Source organism: Propithecus coquereli, unplaced genomic scaffold (genome assembly GCF_000956105.1).
Source record: "Propithecus coquereli isolate 6110/MARCELLA unplaced genomic scaffold, Pcoq_1.0 Scaffold66, whole genome shotgun sequence".
NCBI lineage: Eukaryota > Metazoa > Chordata > Mammalia > Primates > Indriidae > Propithecus > Propithecus coquereli.
The window spans coordinates 9,659,272-9,674,582 of NW_012152618.1; the positions used below are offsets into that span (position 1 = coordinate 9,659,272).

General features: G+C 53.5%; 1 protein-coding gene across 4 annotated transcripts; it reads right to left on the bottom strand.

Moving 5' to 3' along the window:
- Positions 1 to 316: 316 nt before the first annotated feature.
- Positions 317 to 12,874, bottom strand: ALDOA (aldolase A, fructose-bisphosphate). 4 transcript variants are annotated; one of them, XM_012660200.1, is made up of 14 exons: positions 12,834 to 12,874; positions 12,536 to 12,571; positions 11,586 to 11,729; positions 11,180 to 11,335; positions 6,380 to 6,917; positions 6,141 to 6,222; positions 3,232 to 3,364; positions 2,936 to 3,147; positions 2,053 to 2,107; positions 1,770 to 1,930; positions 1,349 to 1,432; positions 1,064 to 1,238; positions 704 to 903; positions 317 to 614 (listed from the first exon to the last, which is right to left on the bottom strand). In XM_012660200.1, the coding sequence occupies exons 7-14, from the start codon at positions 3,341 to 3,343 to the stop codon at positions 519 to 521; spliced, it is 1,095 nt and encodes a 364-aa protein (XP_012515654.1). In that variant the 5' UTR covers positions 3,344 to 3,364; positions 6,141 to 6,222; positions 6,380 to 6,917; positions 11,180 to 11,335; positions 11,586 to 11,729; positions 12,536 to 12,571; positions 12,834 to 12,874; the 3' UTR covers positions 317 to 518. The 4 variants fall into 4 exon arrangements, with proteins under 4 accessions (XP_012515654.1, XP_012515651.1, XP_012515653.1 ...); XM_012660197.1 differs by lacking the exons at positions 11,586 to 11,729; positions 12,536 to 12,571; positions 12,834 to 12,874 and adding an exon at positions 3,557 to 3,710 and having other exon boundaries at positions 6,547 to 6,917; positions 11,180 to 11,234; XM_012660199.1 differs by lacking the exons at positions 6,380 to 6,917; positions 11,180 to 11,335; positions 11,586 to 11,729; positions 12,536 to 12,571; positions 12,834 to 12,874 and having other exon boundaries at positions 5,850 to 6,149.
- Between the last annotated feature and the right edge of the window lie 2,437 nt (positions 12,875 to 15,311).

Sequence of the window (15,311 nt, forward strand, 5' to 3'; positions counted from 1 at the left end):
CTACACCCTTGAGTTCTGGGCCTACAAGTGAGACTGATGCTGTAGCTGTCTAAAACTTGAGCCGTTACACCTTCGCGCCACAACCGTGAGCCCTATCAGATGCTAATAGGAGTGAAGCCTGTAATGGCTAGAAGAAAACTTCACAAGCTCTCTGCCTTTCTCAAAGCCATGGGCAAGTATCAGAGAGAGATCCTTTCGATCTTTTACCCCTTTCCTGCCCAGAAAGGAAGAACACAAAACAAGGACTCTTCTTTTGGGCTCTGCCACCTCCCCAGGCACTCCCCTGCCCTAGACACCACAAGACACAGACAAAGACTCCCCCTTAAATAGTTGTTTATTGGCAGTGGGCTGGAAAGAGTGATGGCATTAGCATACACAGACAACACCACACACCAGTGTCACATGGCAGGTAAGAGCGATGGGCAAGACAGCCTGGAGCCCTGGATGAGGCCCCCTCTCCAAGTGTGGGAGGGGGCAGGGCCTGGAGTGTTGAGGGGGCAGCCTTAGAACATCTCAGCTTAGTAGGCATGGTTAGAAACGAAGAGGGACTCGCTGGCTGCAGCCCCGGCCTGACCACTGGGGGTGTACTTTCCTTGACAGGCGAGGCTGTTGGCCTAAGAGGGGAGAGGAGCCAGAGTGAGAAGTTCTTTTCTCAGAGTCCTGTCCACCCAGGAACCCTGCCCGCCTCCTGCCCCATCCTTACCAGGGCTCGCTTCACATACTCCTCCTGGGCAGCCTTCAGGTTCTCCTTCTTCCCACCCCAGGCCTTCAGGGCAGAGGCCTGCAGGGCGCGGCCATAGGAGAAGGTCAGGGCCCATGGCTTCAGCAGGGGGCACTTGTTGATGGCGTTGAGGTTGATGGATGCCTCCTCCTCACTCTGGCCTCCAGACAGGAAGGTGATCCCTGTAGAACAAGGGGCGAGATGGGAGGAGTGTTATGGTCAGAGACCCAGGGGTTGCTAGGAACCCCTAGAAGCTGCCCTGAAAATGAGAACAAATGGCATAAAGGTTGTGGGTACAGTTTTTCTACCTCCCAGAGGCCAAGATGAGGGTGTGGGCCTCACCAGTGACAGCCGGGGGCACTGTGCGGCGCAGTGCGGTGACAGTTGCCATGGCAATCTCCTCGTGAGAAAACTTCTGGGTGCAGGCGTGGCCTGGGGTTACCATATTGGGCTTCAGCAAGGTGCCTTCCAGGTAGATGTGATGGTCACTCAGAGCCTTGTAGACAGCAGCCAGCACCTGGAACACGGCGGGGTCAAAGTGAGGTGGAGTGGAGGGCAGGGGTTAGCCTCGGGGCCCCTAGCCCAGCTGCCTAGCCTACCACACCGGCCAGGTAGGCAAGCACTTACCTTCTCGGTTACATACTGACAGCGCTTCAAGTCATGGTCCCCATCAGGGAGAATCTCAGGCTCCACGATGGGCACAATGCCATTCTGTGGGGTGAGGGACAGGGTAGCTGTGAGGCCTCCTAACCTGGAGTCCCACCTACGTGCTGAGATCTTATCTTGATGATGATAGGGACTCATGGCTTCAAAGCCCTCAGTGGATGACAGGAGACAGGCTTCTCCTCAGATCCACCCCCACAGTCCCTATTCTGCCTCTCTGCCTCACAGAGCCCTTAAGTGTCCTCCATGGGCCAAGGCTGATGCTTGGTGAGTATCACAAACAGTTGCTTTGAGGGAGGTAGGCATCCTGGCAGGTGGATGGCAAACTAGCAACACTGGAACCAAATGAGGTGGGAGGTGGTCTATTGGGGACTTGTAGGCCCACCTGCTGGCAGATACTGGCATAACGGGCCAGAACATTGGCATTCTCCATAATGGCAAGGGCTGAGGGGGTGTGTTCCCCAATCTTCAGCACACAACGCCACTTGGCAAAGTCGGCTCCATCCTTCTTGTACTGGGCACAGCGCTCAGATAGCCCATCCAGCCCTAAGATAAGACAGAGGAGTCAGAGCATGGCAGAGGAAAGGGGAATGTGGCTCCCACTCACCCCTGGCACCTAAGAGGTGAGTTGCCTTAGGTTGGTACGAGAGAGAGCCAAACGGTCTCACCTTGGGTGGTAGTCTCGCCATTTGTTCCTGCCAAGGGCACCACACCCTTGTCTACCTGTTGGAGGGGGGGCAACAATATGAGACAGGAGAAATGACTTCTAGTGCCCTTTCCTCCTCTCTAGCCCCACTCTTCCCTCTACTTAATCTCTCAAGCGGCATATCTCAGGGTTTGCAAGTATTTTCGTTTAGTTACAGCATCCAATCCTGTGAGGCAGGACACACTGGGATATTATTTGACACCACGAATGTTAACTATCAGGAATGCTGGCTGTCAGGAGACCTGTGCTCTGCCACTTACTAACTGCATGTAGAACACTTCTCCCTGAGCTGCTGGCTTTTCATCTGTAAAGTGAAATACCCTGCTCTTAGAATTGTGAGGATTAAAAATGCCAAGTAGGGGCCGGGCACAGTGGCTCACACCTGTAATCCTAGCACTCTGGGAGGTCGAGGTGGGCGGATCTTTTGAGCTCAGGAGTTCGAAACCAGCCTGAGCAAGAGCAAGGCCCCATCTCTACTAAAAAAATCAAAAGATGAAATTAGCTGAATAACTAAAAATATATACAGAAAAAATTAGCCGGGTATGGTGGCGCATGCCTGTAGTCCCAGCTACTCGGGAGACTGAGGCAGAAGGATTGCTTGAGCCCAGGAGTTTGAAGTTGCTGTGAGCTAGACTGATGCCATGGCACTCTAGCCCAGGCAACAGAGTGAGACTCTGTCTAAAAAAAAAAAAAAAAAATCCAAGTAGGTACCACAGGTCTGGGGCAGACTCCATCCAAGTCTTTAGGCTTCCAGCCCAGTATTCACCCCTGCCTCATTCATTACTCTGGGTTTCTCTCCCCCAGATCCATCTCAGATCTCACATTCTGAGGCCCTGCCCCCTCACCTTGATGCCCACAACTCCACCCTTGGATTTGATAACTTGGGGGAAGGGACGCCCATCATCCGCCTTCTGGTAGAGTGTCTCATGAAAGAGGATGACACCCCCGATGCAGGGATTCACGCGGTCATCGGCTGTCAGCAGCAGCTGGCGGTAGAAGCGCCGGTTCTCCTCTGTGTTCTCAGTGCCGATGGACTGCAGCCGCTTGGCAATACTCCCTGAAGGGGAGCATCAGGGAATAAGGGGACCAGCTTGCCACTTCCAACCCTGGGCAGCCCTCCCACTCTGTCTCCTGCCCATACCAGTGGACTCATCTGCAGCCAGGATGCCCTTGCCCGGAGCCACGATGCGGTGAGCGATGTCAGACAGCTCCTTCTTCTGCTCCGGGGTCAGCGCTGGATGTGGGTAGGGCATGGTGCTGGTGATAGCAAGTTCCTGGGTAGAAAAGACAGATGGCGGAGGACTTGTAAGCTGGGTCTTCCCATGGTTTCTCAAGGAGCAGGGCCCCTCACCTGGAGATCAGGGCAAATGTTCCCTGCCTCTCCTGCCCCACACCCAGCGGGCCCTGGGGCACTTGTCCCCAGCTCCGTACACCGGACTTCCCTATACTAGGCCTGCCTCCTGTACCTTTCCTAACTCTGTCTGTTGCTGGGTGTTGCCCAGCTGTGGGTGGAGTTGCCCACTGGCAACTGGGGGATAGGAAAAGGCCATAGCCATGGACAGGCAGGTCACAGTGAAGTTAGACCCTTCTGGCTTGCGCCTTGCCATGGGGTCACCTTGCCTAGAAACAAAACTGAACCAGAGTATTTTAGAATTTAAAGCTCATGAATAGGGTAGAGGGCCCAGAAAAGGGAAAGGTCTGTGCTTCAAGCCACGCAGCAACCCAGGGGTCAGATCTGAGATTGGAACCCAGATCTTCTGACTGCCATCAGGGTGTTCCTTCCAACCCACCCAAGATCCCAGGGCTGGCCCAGGCTCCAGTGCTTCAAGGACACCCCAAGGTCAAGCTTCTCCCCACAATGTTAGGGGAGGGTGTTAGGAAAAGGGTGTTAGGAAAAAGGCAGGAGGGCAATCAGAAGCTCAGGAAAGGGCAGCAGAGCAAGCCCTAGCCTAAGATAGAGGGAAGTGGTTAAGGTTTGCCGTTGTCACTGGTCATCCGGGAAAGAACGTGGAGGAGAGGCAAGCGCCCCACCCCTTCCCCTGAAAAGTGCTCCTGTCGGTTCGCTGGGCTGCAGCTGTTCCAGGCTCAGAATCAAGGTCACCCGATAAGGAAAGATAGGGAAAGTGTTAATGGGTCGTCACGTGCTGCCAAGGGGATTCCCCTCCACGCCAGGGGCAACCCATCCTCCCAGCGAGGTCCAACCTCCCGCTTGCAAGAACCCTGAGGCAGTATACGAGCAGGCCCCCACCCCTCGCTGCCTCTCAGGATCCCTGCCGATGCCAAGAGGCCCTAATCCTCTGCACCAGGAGTCCCTGCGAGGAAAAGGGAGGGGGAACGGCACTCCAACTCGTCCTGCTTCCTCCACCGCCATGACTCAGCGCGTGGAGCCGCTGCATTGCGCAGCAAACCCAAGGAGCTCGCGCTACCGAGGGCCGGGGCACCAGGGCGAGGAGCATATGTGTGGGGGCTGGTAGTGGGGAGATGCTCGGACGGGGTGGGGGTGGGGCTCCGCACCGACGCCCGACCCGCCGCTGCCCCCAAGATCCTTCTCCAGGGTCCCTGACCCTCGATCGTGAAGAGGGGCGCTCACCTGGCACAGGAGACAGCGGGTGTGCGGGGCGCCGCGGCGGAGGGCGGCGGGCTGGCGACAGCGCGAACGCGGCGGTCGTCACCACCACCCGGTTCTGCGGCGCGTTCCAAGAGGAACACAGCCTATTCAGCTCCGGAGGAGGCGGCACAGGGGGCGGGCAGGAGGGCGGTGGTGCCCGGCCTTTTAAAGGCACCGCTCCATGCGCCGCGGGGTATTTTCCTTTGCACGGAGCGGGGGACGGCCAATAGCAGGCGAAGAGCTGCGCAAGAGGCCGCCCCCGAGAGGCAAAGCCAGAGGCGGCGCTTGGGAGGTGGGCGGGGCAGCGAGAACATGATCTTGCCCCGCTCCCCTCGGACGTGACTCGGGCCACATCCCGCGGATCGCCAGAGCTCCCCCCTCCTTCTCGCTTTTTCCCCCGCCTGGCGCGCTGTGGGGCGCCGTGACTCAGCCAGAATGTTGGCACCGGAGGAGATGGGGATTGCGGATGAGGGGAAGGGAAAGCCGGTGGAAGAGTGAGAAAGGATGAAGGCTTGGCTTCCCCTCCCACGCCCAGCCCGAGCGGCCGGGCGCCGCCCCAGCTTCCGACCTGCGCGGCTGTAGCGCATGTCACATTGTAACCTAATCGAGAAGTCGGGTGTGTCTGCCTGCTTCACCCGCTGGCTGGGCTGCGCAAGCTGCGCACTCCCTGTCACTAGCCCGGGCGTAAGAGAGGCGGAGGAAAGGGCGGCGAGTGGACGCACAGGGAGCACCGGGCCGCGGGGGCTGGCGGAGCTCGGAGGCAGGGCCTCCCCGCCTCCGAGCTGGGTCCTGGCAGCTGGGCTCTGGGGCCGCCAAGGCCACCCTGACCTGCGCATGCGCACGCGCTTCCGCCCGGGGCCGCGGCGACCAGGCGGGTTGTACCCTGCTACCACCGAAAACCAAACTACGTGGAAATTGACCTGCCACGGCTCGGCCCAAGCCAAGTCTCTGGGATGGGGGTGGCGGCACAGTCCCTGAGAAACGTCTTCCTTGGGCCTGACTTACTTCCCCAAAATAAAATCCTTACCCGACTTGACCCACCTCCTAGATACTTTCCGAGCCCCCACTCCACCCCTGCTTTATCCCGACCCCTTTGTCCACTCACTTTTCCCCCACCTCCCCATCCCAGCTCGGTCTTGCTAGCGACCCACCTGCGGCAAGACTGGAGGAGCCTGCAGAGCCTGGTCAGCAGCGAGTGAGCCAGGCGTGCCCGGGGCTAGGTTATAAGGCAGCTCCTGCCCTCCCCCCCAACCAGTGTCCCCAGCCTTCTCCAGTGACCCCTGCCCTTTCCCCGCCACAGATCCCCTGGCAGGGACCTATATTTAGGGAAACTTGAAGCCCCTGACATTCATGCCAGCATGGGGCCCGGCATGGGGGAAGGGGGAGGAAGCCTTGGGTCTGCCCTATTCGGGGGGGAAATGAGGGGCCCCCTGCCCACTCACCGGTACTTCAAAAGAAATTTCTTCCTTGGAAATCCAGACTGAGGCCCCTGGTTGTCAAGAGAAATAAATCTTGGCCAGGGATCTGTGGGAGCGAAAGGACTAAGGGGACTCAGATCGTGCGGCCCTCCCTGCCTCCTCTAGTGCCCCTCCTTCCCTGACTCTGGGCCTTGATGATGGCTGTTGCACCATCTGGAGCCCATTTGTTTCAGAGGGAGGGCAGATACAGGCACTGCACTTACCTCTTAAAATAACCAAGAATCCATGGACAGCGGTGTGGTTGGGGCACCTCTGTATATCCTGATATTTAAGGTCCAAGTTCCTCGATAAAGCTGTCTGTGGTGAGCAGTGCCTCCCCTCCCCTTAGAGGGAGGAGAGTTTACTTGGGGAGGGAAAGAGGGGGCAGGACACCTGCTGGAACACAGCCCCCTCTCTTCTGGCCCTCCAAAGGAGCTGCAGCCCAGCTGGCCAAGAGTCCAGCCCAGCAAGGAGCCAGGTCCCCCACTGCCAGTTCCAGTTCCCAGGCCTGTGAGCTGGGCAGGCCATTTGTGTGGTTCCAGTAGCCTGGAGAAAGGTGTCCTGAGGCCCCTTAGGGATGAGGGTATGTGGGTCCTGGGGGCTGGCCGCTCCCCAAAGGGCAGGGACCCTGGATCCTCATCGGAGCTTGATCTCAAAGCAGAGACAGTTGAGGCTCTGGCAGTCGGGAAGTTGGCACGCGCAGGCACAGTCGCAGAGTGGGCAGCAGCGAGGGCAGCAGCGAGGGCAGCGAGGTGCCCAACCCTGAGGGAGAAGAGAGAGGGGTGAGGGAGATGGAACCAAAGCCAGAATCTTTTTCCCTCTAAGGGGAGAAGGGAACAGAGAGGCCTGGGAAGTCCCATTTGCCCAGTGGAACAGAGGGAACAAAGCAATGCTCTGTGCTGTTGAAAAATCAGTAATGAGGCAATGTTCTGAACAACAGAGTTCAAGAGCTGGAAGCAATTATGCAGGGCTTCTCTCCTTCCCATTTTATAGGTGAGGAGACTAAGGACCAGAGAGCAACTGGCCCTGGGTCCCATGTTAGAATTTGGGCTTCCCTACGTCCAGTTCGAAGATGGCTCTGCTACATCTTCATGGCCTCATGCAATTGAGAGTCAGTAGACAGAGAAAGCACACACATTTTTCTGTCCATCATGAAAATAACTTGTGATTTTTATGGACTTCTTCCTTGGCCTGAGGCCAAACTACAGGATCTCATTCATAATTTTTGAGTACCTACCCTGTGCAAGGCACAGACTGCATTCATGAATGATTGATAAAAATCTTTGTAGTTTTCTTTGAAAATGGAAATTTCCATACTTTTTAAAATTTTAATGTTTTAAAAAGAGTTATATCTCTTTTAATTGTCAGAACTCTGAGTAGTGGGCCTCTTACAAAAGAGGAAATGGAGGCTCAGAGGGGGAGTGATTTGCCCAAAGGAATACAACTAGGGAACGGAGCTAGGATGAACCAGGCTCTGCTTGCTTCCATCCCTGTGGTACCCCTCAACCCCTCTGCCTCCCAGGGCCAGGAACATCTGCTTCTTTCTGGGTCTGCAAGAACAGGGACTGTTGATCTCATGTTCTCCACTGAGCTAGCATGGGGACTCGTGCTCAGCAGGTATCTGAGATATAGATGAATGTTGAATGAATGGATGAATCTAAGCATATCATTTCCCCCTCTTTAGGCAAAGAAGAAAAGAGGGGGCTTCCCAGCTACTGGGAGAAGCAGAAAGTCTGTCTCTTGGAGAGCAGGAACAGCATGTCCTTAGAGACAGGAAGGGAGAACCCACCCCCTTCCTGGGAACTCACTGCTCCCCTGAATTGGCACAGGGATGACCTGCAGCTGCCTCAGGCATGGACTAGAGTCAGGCCAAGTGGCTGGAGTGGGACACACTCAGGATGGCTGTGTGACACAAGATTGGCTCCTTGAGGCCAGAGCCAAGGTAGTGACAGTCACAGTTGTACAGTTCAATCAGAAATCAGGCCAAGCCAGGAATAGGGGAATGACCTTTCCAACAGCTGAGGTTTCGGGGTGCTGTGTCAGATGACTGGTGAGATCAGATATCACTAGGGGCTCCAGTGAGGAGAGGGTACCTGCCATCTGCAGGGAGGGGGTCCATATTGGGCTATGCCACTGCCCACAGAATTGCCTCTTAGGGGGAGGCTTGAAGCGTCACCGTGGAGGGGGGAGAGAGAGGTGGTTTTTCTTGTGTTTGATGAGGGTGTGGTTTGGGGCATCTCTAGGGAGTCCAGGTTTGGGGATGAAATTGACTCTGTGGGTTTTTGGAGGACCACACTGTCATTCTGTGTACTGAACTGGTGGCTGAGAGAGGCTCTGCTGCCCTTACCTCAGAGAAGAGGGTATTAAAAGCATTTCTTGGCTCTGAGCACTGGAAGGGATTAGATCTAGTCATTAATAACTGGCTAATGGATTTCTTGACTCTTACAAGCAGCCATGTGGCTTCTGGAAGGAATCTGCTGTTTAAGTACATTAAACAAGGACTCCACAAGACTGTTAACCCTTGTGTTTCTTTAGGCTCTTGGGAGAGTTTTTCACTTTGATTTTTTTCCCCCTGACTTTGTGAGGGCCAGCCCTTTGCTGGTGAGAGCTCAGTCCCTTGAGTCAATAAGGCCTGGGTTTGAATATCAGCTTGGCTAATTCATGTTTTGAGCCTCAGATTCCTCATCTCTGAAGCAAATATAACACCTACTTTACAGGGTCATTGTGGGGAATCAGTGGAAAGAACGAAGCACAGTGCCTGATAGGCAGTGAGCTGTTCTCTCATCATAACTTGATTTCCCCCTAGCAGTGTGTATCAGAATCATGTGAGAACTTGTTAAAAATTCACGAACTCAGTCCCATCCCTCCTACGTCTGGGGCCTGGTGCCTGGCTTTCCTTTTACGTCCATACTTGCTTCTTGATCACACACAGGGCTGAGAGTCAACCACTGTACCATATCACATCAGTTCTCTATTATAACAGCCTATTTCTTTCTTTTTGTCCATCACCAGGATGGAAGCCCCCTGAGGCCTGAGACCTTGTCTATCTGGTTTCTACTGAGCCCCCAGGGCCCAGTATAGTGCCTTAACAGTGACTCCACAAATCTTTGGTGAGTGAATGAATAAATGAATGAATTAGATCCTTGCAACATGCCTGTGAAAGAAGCAGGGAAGGCAAGGTTTCTTCCTCAGAAAAGAGAAGAAACCTGGGTTTGTGTTCTGGCTGGTTCAGCCATATAACTTCAGGCAAGTCACTCAAGCCTGTTAAGCCTCAGTGTTTACAACTGTAAAATGGGTAAGAGCTTTGTAGCCTTTGTGGCTCTTACTGTTATCACAAGGAAACTGAAGAACAGAGGGACTTAAATGTACTTTGTGGAAAGACAGCTCAAGGACAGAATGAACTGGCCCCGCCCTCTGCCATTCTAAATCCCTTCCTGGCTCCAGTAGAAACCGAATAGGATCAGGGGTTTAGGAGTTCCTGCAACCCTGGAGGGGTAGGTGGGGGGACCTGGTCCCTCTGTATAGTACACCTCTCTCCCAGGGAAGAGAAGATGGGTCCCTGACTGTTCACTTTGAGTGGACAGAGGGGACAGGGGGCTGTGTCCCCAGGATAGGGAGCCAAAAATCATTTTGTAATTGAACACCTCCTATAAGATGGGAGTTTTCAGAAGCCTCCATTTTCTCCTTTCTCCCTCAGCCCCAACCCTGGGACCCCTCTCCTGGCTACCCCTGGGAAACCAGAAAGAAGAGAGCTCTTTGCCCCACAATTTATTTCAAAATTGAAAACATCTTCCAGGGATTTGTACCAATCACAGTCAGCCCAGTTTTATGAATTTGCTGGGCTTGGTCTTTTATCCTTGTCTTCCCTCCTAGGGAAGGTCAACACACCAAGGGCAGGAGTTTTGCTGTCTAAATCTCTGAGCCCAAAATAATCATTGCCTAAGAAGGTGGTCGATTACATTTAACATCTTTAAACCCACAAATGCAAAAATGGCCTGTCTTCTGTGAGCCAGGCTTCTCCCCTGAGGATTCTGTTTCAACTAACGCTATGGAGCAATTTGCTATGTAAGGCTCTCCTGTTTAACACTGGAGAAGCGACCAAACTTCCCTGAGCAGTTTACTCCCCTGCAAAAGGAGGATAGTAATATTTACCCATCTACATGTGCAGGCATGGACAAGTGGCCAACATTTGATGTCAAGTTAAAAAGGGCAAGTAGCAGTTGTGATGAAATAATCTATGCGGTGTATGGACACAGATCTACAGGTAATAAGAAAGAAAAAAAATAGAAAAAAAAAAAGAAATAGTTTACGTGGTATAACTCCGTCTTTGCCAAATAATAGTAAAATATAGCAGTGATAGTACTTGTATAGTGGTATATGAGGGACATATACAAAACATACCAACTTTGGGTTAGAGAACTGATTTATAAAGTGATTTGATCTTTTTTTTTTTTTTTTTTTATTAGAGACAGGGACTCACTATGTTACCCAGGCTGAATTCGAAGTCTTAGGCTCAAGTGATCCTCCTGCCCCAGCCTCCCGAGTAGCTGGGACTACAGGCACACGCCACCACACCCAGCCTTTCTGTGTCTTTCTATATGCATGCTTTGTAAACAATACTTTTGTAATCAGAAAAAAATATATAGGTTTTAAAAAACACCCAGGTCTGTAGGGTGGGAAGGAAGAAAAAAAATACCCAGTTCTCAGGGTTGTTGAGAAAAATGATGTCAAAATAAAGTGGCATTGTATCTGGAACACAGTATTCACTCAATGAACAGTAGGAGCTCTGTGAACTGTTTTTGCTTTTAGCTACCATTTTCAGAAGTGCTGAGTATATGCCGTAGTTTTCATCACCAGCTTTCATCTGATGTGTTGTTTTTGCCTGTTTCCACATAATTCAGTATCCGGAATCCTGCCTGGCTTAGAGTAGGTGCTCAATAATAAATGTTGAACATCAAAAAAAGAATGCACAGATCCTACCTAGATCAGGGCTCAGTGAGGCAGAAGGTAGGAATGGAACTCACAGCTTCGGTGGGCTGGGGGCAGCAGGCATCCAGGCAGTGGCCTGGGCTAGGCAGAGGGAAGTCACAGGCTTCTGCACAGGTCCAGCAACAGTCTTGAAGTCGGAAGGCACCTTGCTTCCCGCAGGGGGAGTTGCAGTCTGTGCAGCAGCCCTGGACCTAGGAGAGGACAGGGCTCAGGATCTGGGCCAGGCAGCAGATAATGACAGCCAAGATTTGGCTTTCTCAAGGGGGCAGGAAAAGGTTCGGCTGGGGACAGGAGAGGCGGGACCTCTTGGTTCCACAAAAGGGATAGATGCGGGGACTAAATGGCAAAGGAGCCTCAAGGTAAGAGCCTGCAGATGAAGGGACAGGTTAAGTGGGTTCCTCTTCCCCAGAGCCCACCCTTCATCCCCACCAGGCCCCTCACCCGCAGGCAGTGCCTAACCAGCAGCACTAGGCCCAGCAGCAACAAATAGATGCCCACAGCGATGAAGACGATGGCAGGGATGGGGAGCAGCAGGTGAGGGCTGCTGACGGGAGCCGGGGTTGGATTCCATGGGCTAGAGGAGGCCTGGACGAGCACAGGAGGGATGACAAGGAGTGGAGAGGGGCTGCAGGAACACAGGAATACCAGGAGGGACACGGAGATGGCTGGGGGAGGAACAACCCCCAGACGGTGGGGAGTTAATAGGACTATATACCCCGACTGACTATCTTATCCCCCCAGACCTGCCTTTTTTCCTGTCATCCCCATTTTAGCACCATCAAGTACTTGTTGATTATTCTAGAATCTTCTTAGACTAACTGATCTTCCTTTCAGAATGTCTCTCCAAACAGATCTCTTGTCTCTGACCCCACTACCACTACTTTGGCATCCTTCAGCCCACATTCCTGGCCCAACTGTCTTCCAACCTGCACTTTTGCCCCTTTTCACCCAGCTGTCCTTGTGTATCCCTCCCTTCCTTACAGTCCTTCGATGGCTCCCAGTGACTCAGTGAAAACTTTCTTAGTGACAAAGTCCCCAATCTTCCCCTGCCTACTTCTCCCTCCCTCCCACCTCTCCACTGCAGCCACACTGAAGTCCTAGCAGTTCCCCCAATGACCCATCCTCTCTATCACACCCAGGCACCATGCTTTCCCTCTGCGTGAAATGCCTTTTCTCCTTGATTACTTGGTAAAGTCCTCCTTATCTTGCCAAGAATACCAGAAATGTGCCCTCCCGTGGGAAGTCAGTCCCTCCTTGGCACTCTTTCTCAAAGCTTTTGTCCTGAGCTGGAAGGATCTGTGTTGGGTAGAAAGCCCCCTCCCCGGTCTGGGCCTGAAGGCAGGCAAAACCAGGGTGAGGATAGGGAGCTGAAGGGGCCGCGCCAGACTCACGTCCATGGGGCAGGGCAGCGCCAGTCAGTCCGGGAGCTGCAGGGGAGAGAAGGTCCTGGGCCTCAGAGGCTGAGAGGGGCCGTTAGACCCGGGTGCCCACTCTCCTCCTTCTCCCATTTCCCGTGTGGGGAAAACTGAAGCCCAGCGATGGTCTCAGTTTCTCTCTGGTTCGAACAGCGTGAGCTGGCGGTCTGGAGATTCGAGGGCTGCGCCTTCCTCGCAGACCCCAGCCCGGCCCAGGCCACACCCCTCCGCTGTCCCCACACCCCGGCTCCCTCCGTCGACCCATCCCCATCACCTGCACCCTCGTGGCCGCGGGCAATTCACGGATTCCGCGCCGCGCTGGCGGAACCAGTTCCGCCCCAAAGCCTTTGGCTGCTTCTTGCTGTTGCCATGGGGAATCAAGCGTTGTTTTGACGGCGGCCGCCGAGGCCCAAACTCCTTCTTCCCGCCTCGCTTCTCCCGCCCGATCTCCTGCGAGTCCTTCGAAACCGTGGTCCTCGGGGCTTTCCCGCCGAGGCTAAATGGAAAGAGCGAGTTCCCGCCACCACCGGCCTGGGTCGGATCCTCATCAGATGCTGGAAGTTGGAGGAGGCACTGGGGCCTGGAACTCTGCAAAGGGACGACTGGACCCTGAACCCCTGGGCTACACCCCCAACTTGCTGTGTGACTTTGCCAAGTCCGTGAATGTCACTGAGTCCATTTCCTCATCCGCAAAAGGGGGAAACTCCTGCCTTTCAGGGATATTGTAAAAATCAAAGCTACTTGTTAATTGTATGGAATTATCAATATTTTTTCATTCTGACCCCACTTGTCCATTTTTACTCCATTTTTGCAGTCTTCACATCACCGTCAAAGTGATTTCCTACCACCCACATCAGATCTTGCTCCTTTTCTACTTTAAAACCTCCAAAGGCTTCCTATTGACTCCAGGATAAAGCCCAAATGCAGCAGCAGACTGTCGTCACCGTCCACTCGGCCCTGCCTACCTTCTCTTTGTTCATTCACAACATATCCAGCTCGGTGCCAGGCACTGCTGTAGGCTCTGCAGCTCTAGCAGAGAGTAAGGCAAATTTCCTGCCCTCTCATTGCTAACATTCTACTGGAGGAGGGGGATCAGATAATAAATATATAAACAAATAAGATTTTGTCCGTCCTCAGTTTTTTCAAGGCCCCACATGGGATCTGTTGAAGTTTCCTGAATCAGTGCATAGGGCCTCATAGGTCCACAGCTTTGCAGATGCGGTTCCATCTGCCTGGAACACCCTTGCCCTAATGAACTTCCTCATACCTCAAGCATGTGCTCAGCTTCGTTCCTCTTGGTGAGGTGTTCCTGCCAACCTCAGGTGGACGTGGCTGCTTTGGGCTCTGAGTTCCCACAGCACCATATAGACACTGTTGTTCTAGCACTTAGCACAAGATACCCGAATTCCCCACTTCAGTACCCACTTGGCAATTAGACTGGAAGTGCCTGGGGGCCTGGTGTGACTCATCTCCACATCCTAAGTTCTAACACTTGGCCTAACCTTGGGGACCATGGTGAATACTCCCTGATCCTGTGAATGAATGGAATCCAATTCCATAGAAGTGCTGTTGTTGTCATCCAGATGTCCTAGTCCCCTTGGTTTTCAAGGCACTCAGACCCCCTTTCATTCCTAACCTTTTTGCTTCTGTACACACACATGCTTGCACGTGTGCACAGTCACACCCCCCCATGGACACCTTGGACTTCCTACACGACTGCTGCCTCCTGCCATTTTCCCCTGAAAGCAGTACCACCAAATACCTATTTTTGTCCATGTCCTCCACTCTAATGTACCTCACCACAGCTGCTGCCCCTGGGATTTCCTACACCGTGAGGCAGCCACAGAAATTGCCAGGGTCTATGTCCTGGGGTCCCAAATCTCCCCTCCCACCTTCAACCACACAGAGAGGGTCCCAGCCACCCCTTTTGCCACCACTAGCCCTCTCATAGAGGGTTTCAAGCCCAGAAAACAGGAGTCTAACTGTTACCAATGTCACCTTTGTAGATTCTGAGGCAGGGTCAGATTGCCTTCTTGGGCTGTCTTGTCTGACAGAATCTCAAGGCCCAGGATGAGACCAGTTCCCAGTTCCACCCCAGAAAGGGCCTCTGGTGACACATACTCTCTTCGGCTCCTGCCAACAGAGAGATGTCAGCTTTGGCAAGGCCTCTGGATACATCCATGGCCTACGGTGGTCAGGCTCACTGCTGATGGTGTTCTGTTCCTACCATGGGCTCATACATTATGCAGGAGGGTGGACAGTGCCCCAGCCTGCTGGTTGGCAGGCTAGCCAAGAGGAGGGGTGATGTATGCACCCCACTTTGCCAAGGCCGCACTTCTACCCACAACACACCATTTGTTAGAGGCAGGGAGAAACTGACTTCACAGTAGCCAGATAACCATATGATCTCCCTCTACCTGAAGTTTGAGGCTGAAGATGTCAGATAGTATCACCTGTATTTAATACTTTCACCCTGCCCCTGGGAAAGGGAGAAAAGGATTATTTCCTCCCAACCATCACTCAGTGGGTGGAAGATTGGAAATGTAGAGGAGGCCCAGAAGACGAAAGAAGCCTCAGCAGGCTAGGGCTTGGGGTGTGGGATGGGAACCTGGCAGTTCTGATTTTGATCTCATACTTTTACCCCCTCCTATGGACATCAGACAACATCAGCTCCCAGAGATTAAGAAGAGGTTCATGGGGCTCCTTATTATGAAAATGAAAGGTCAATTACCCTGGGAGGAGAAAGAAGCCG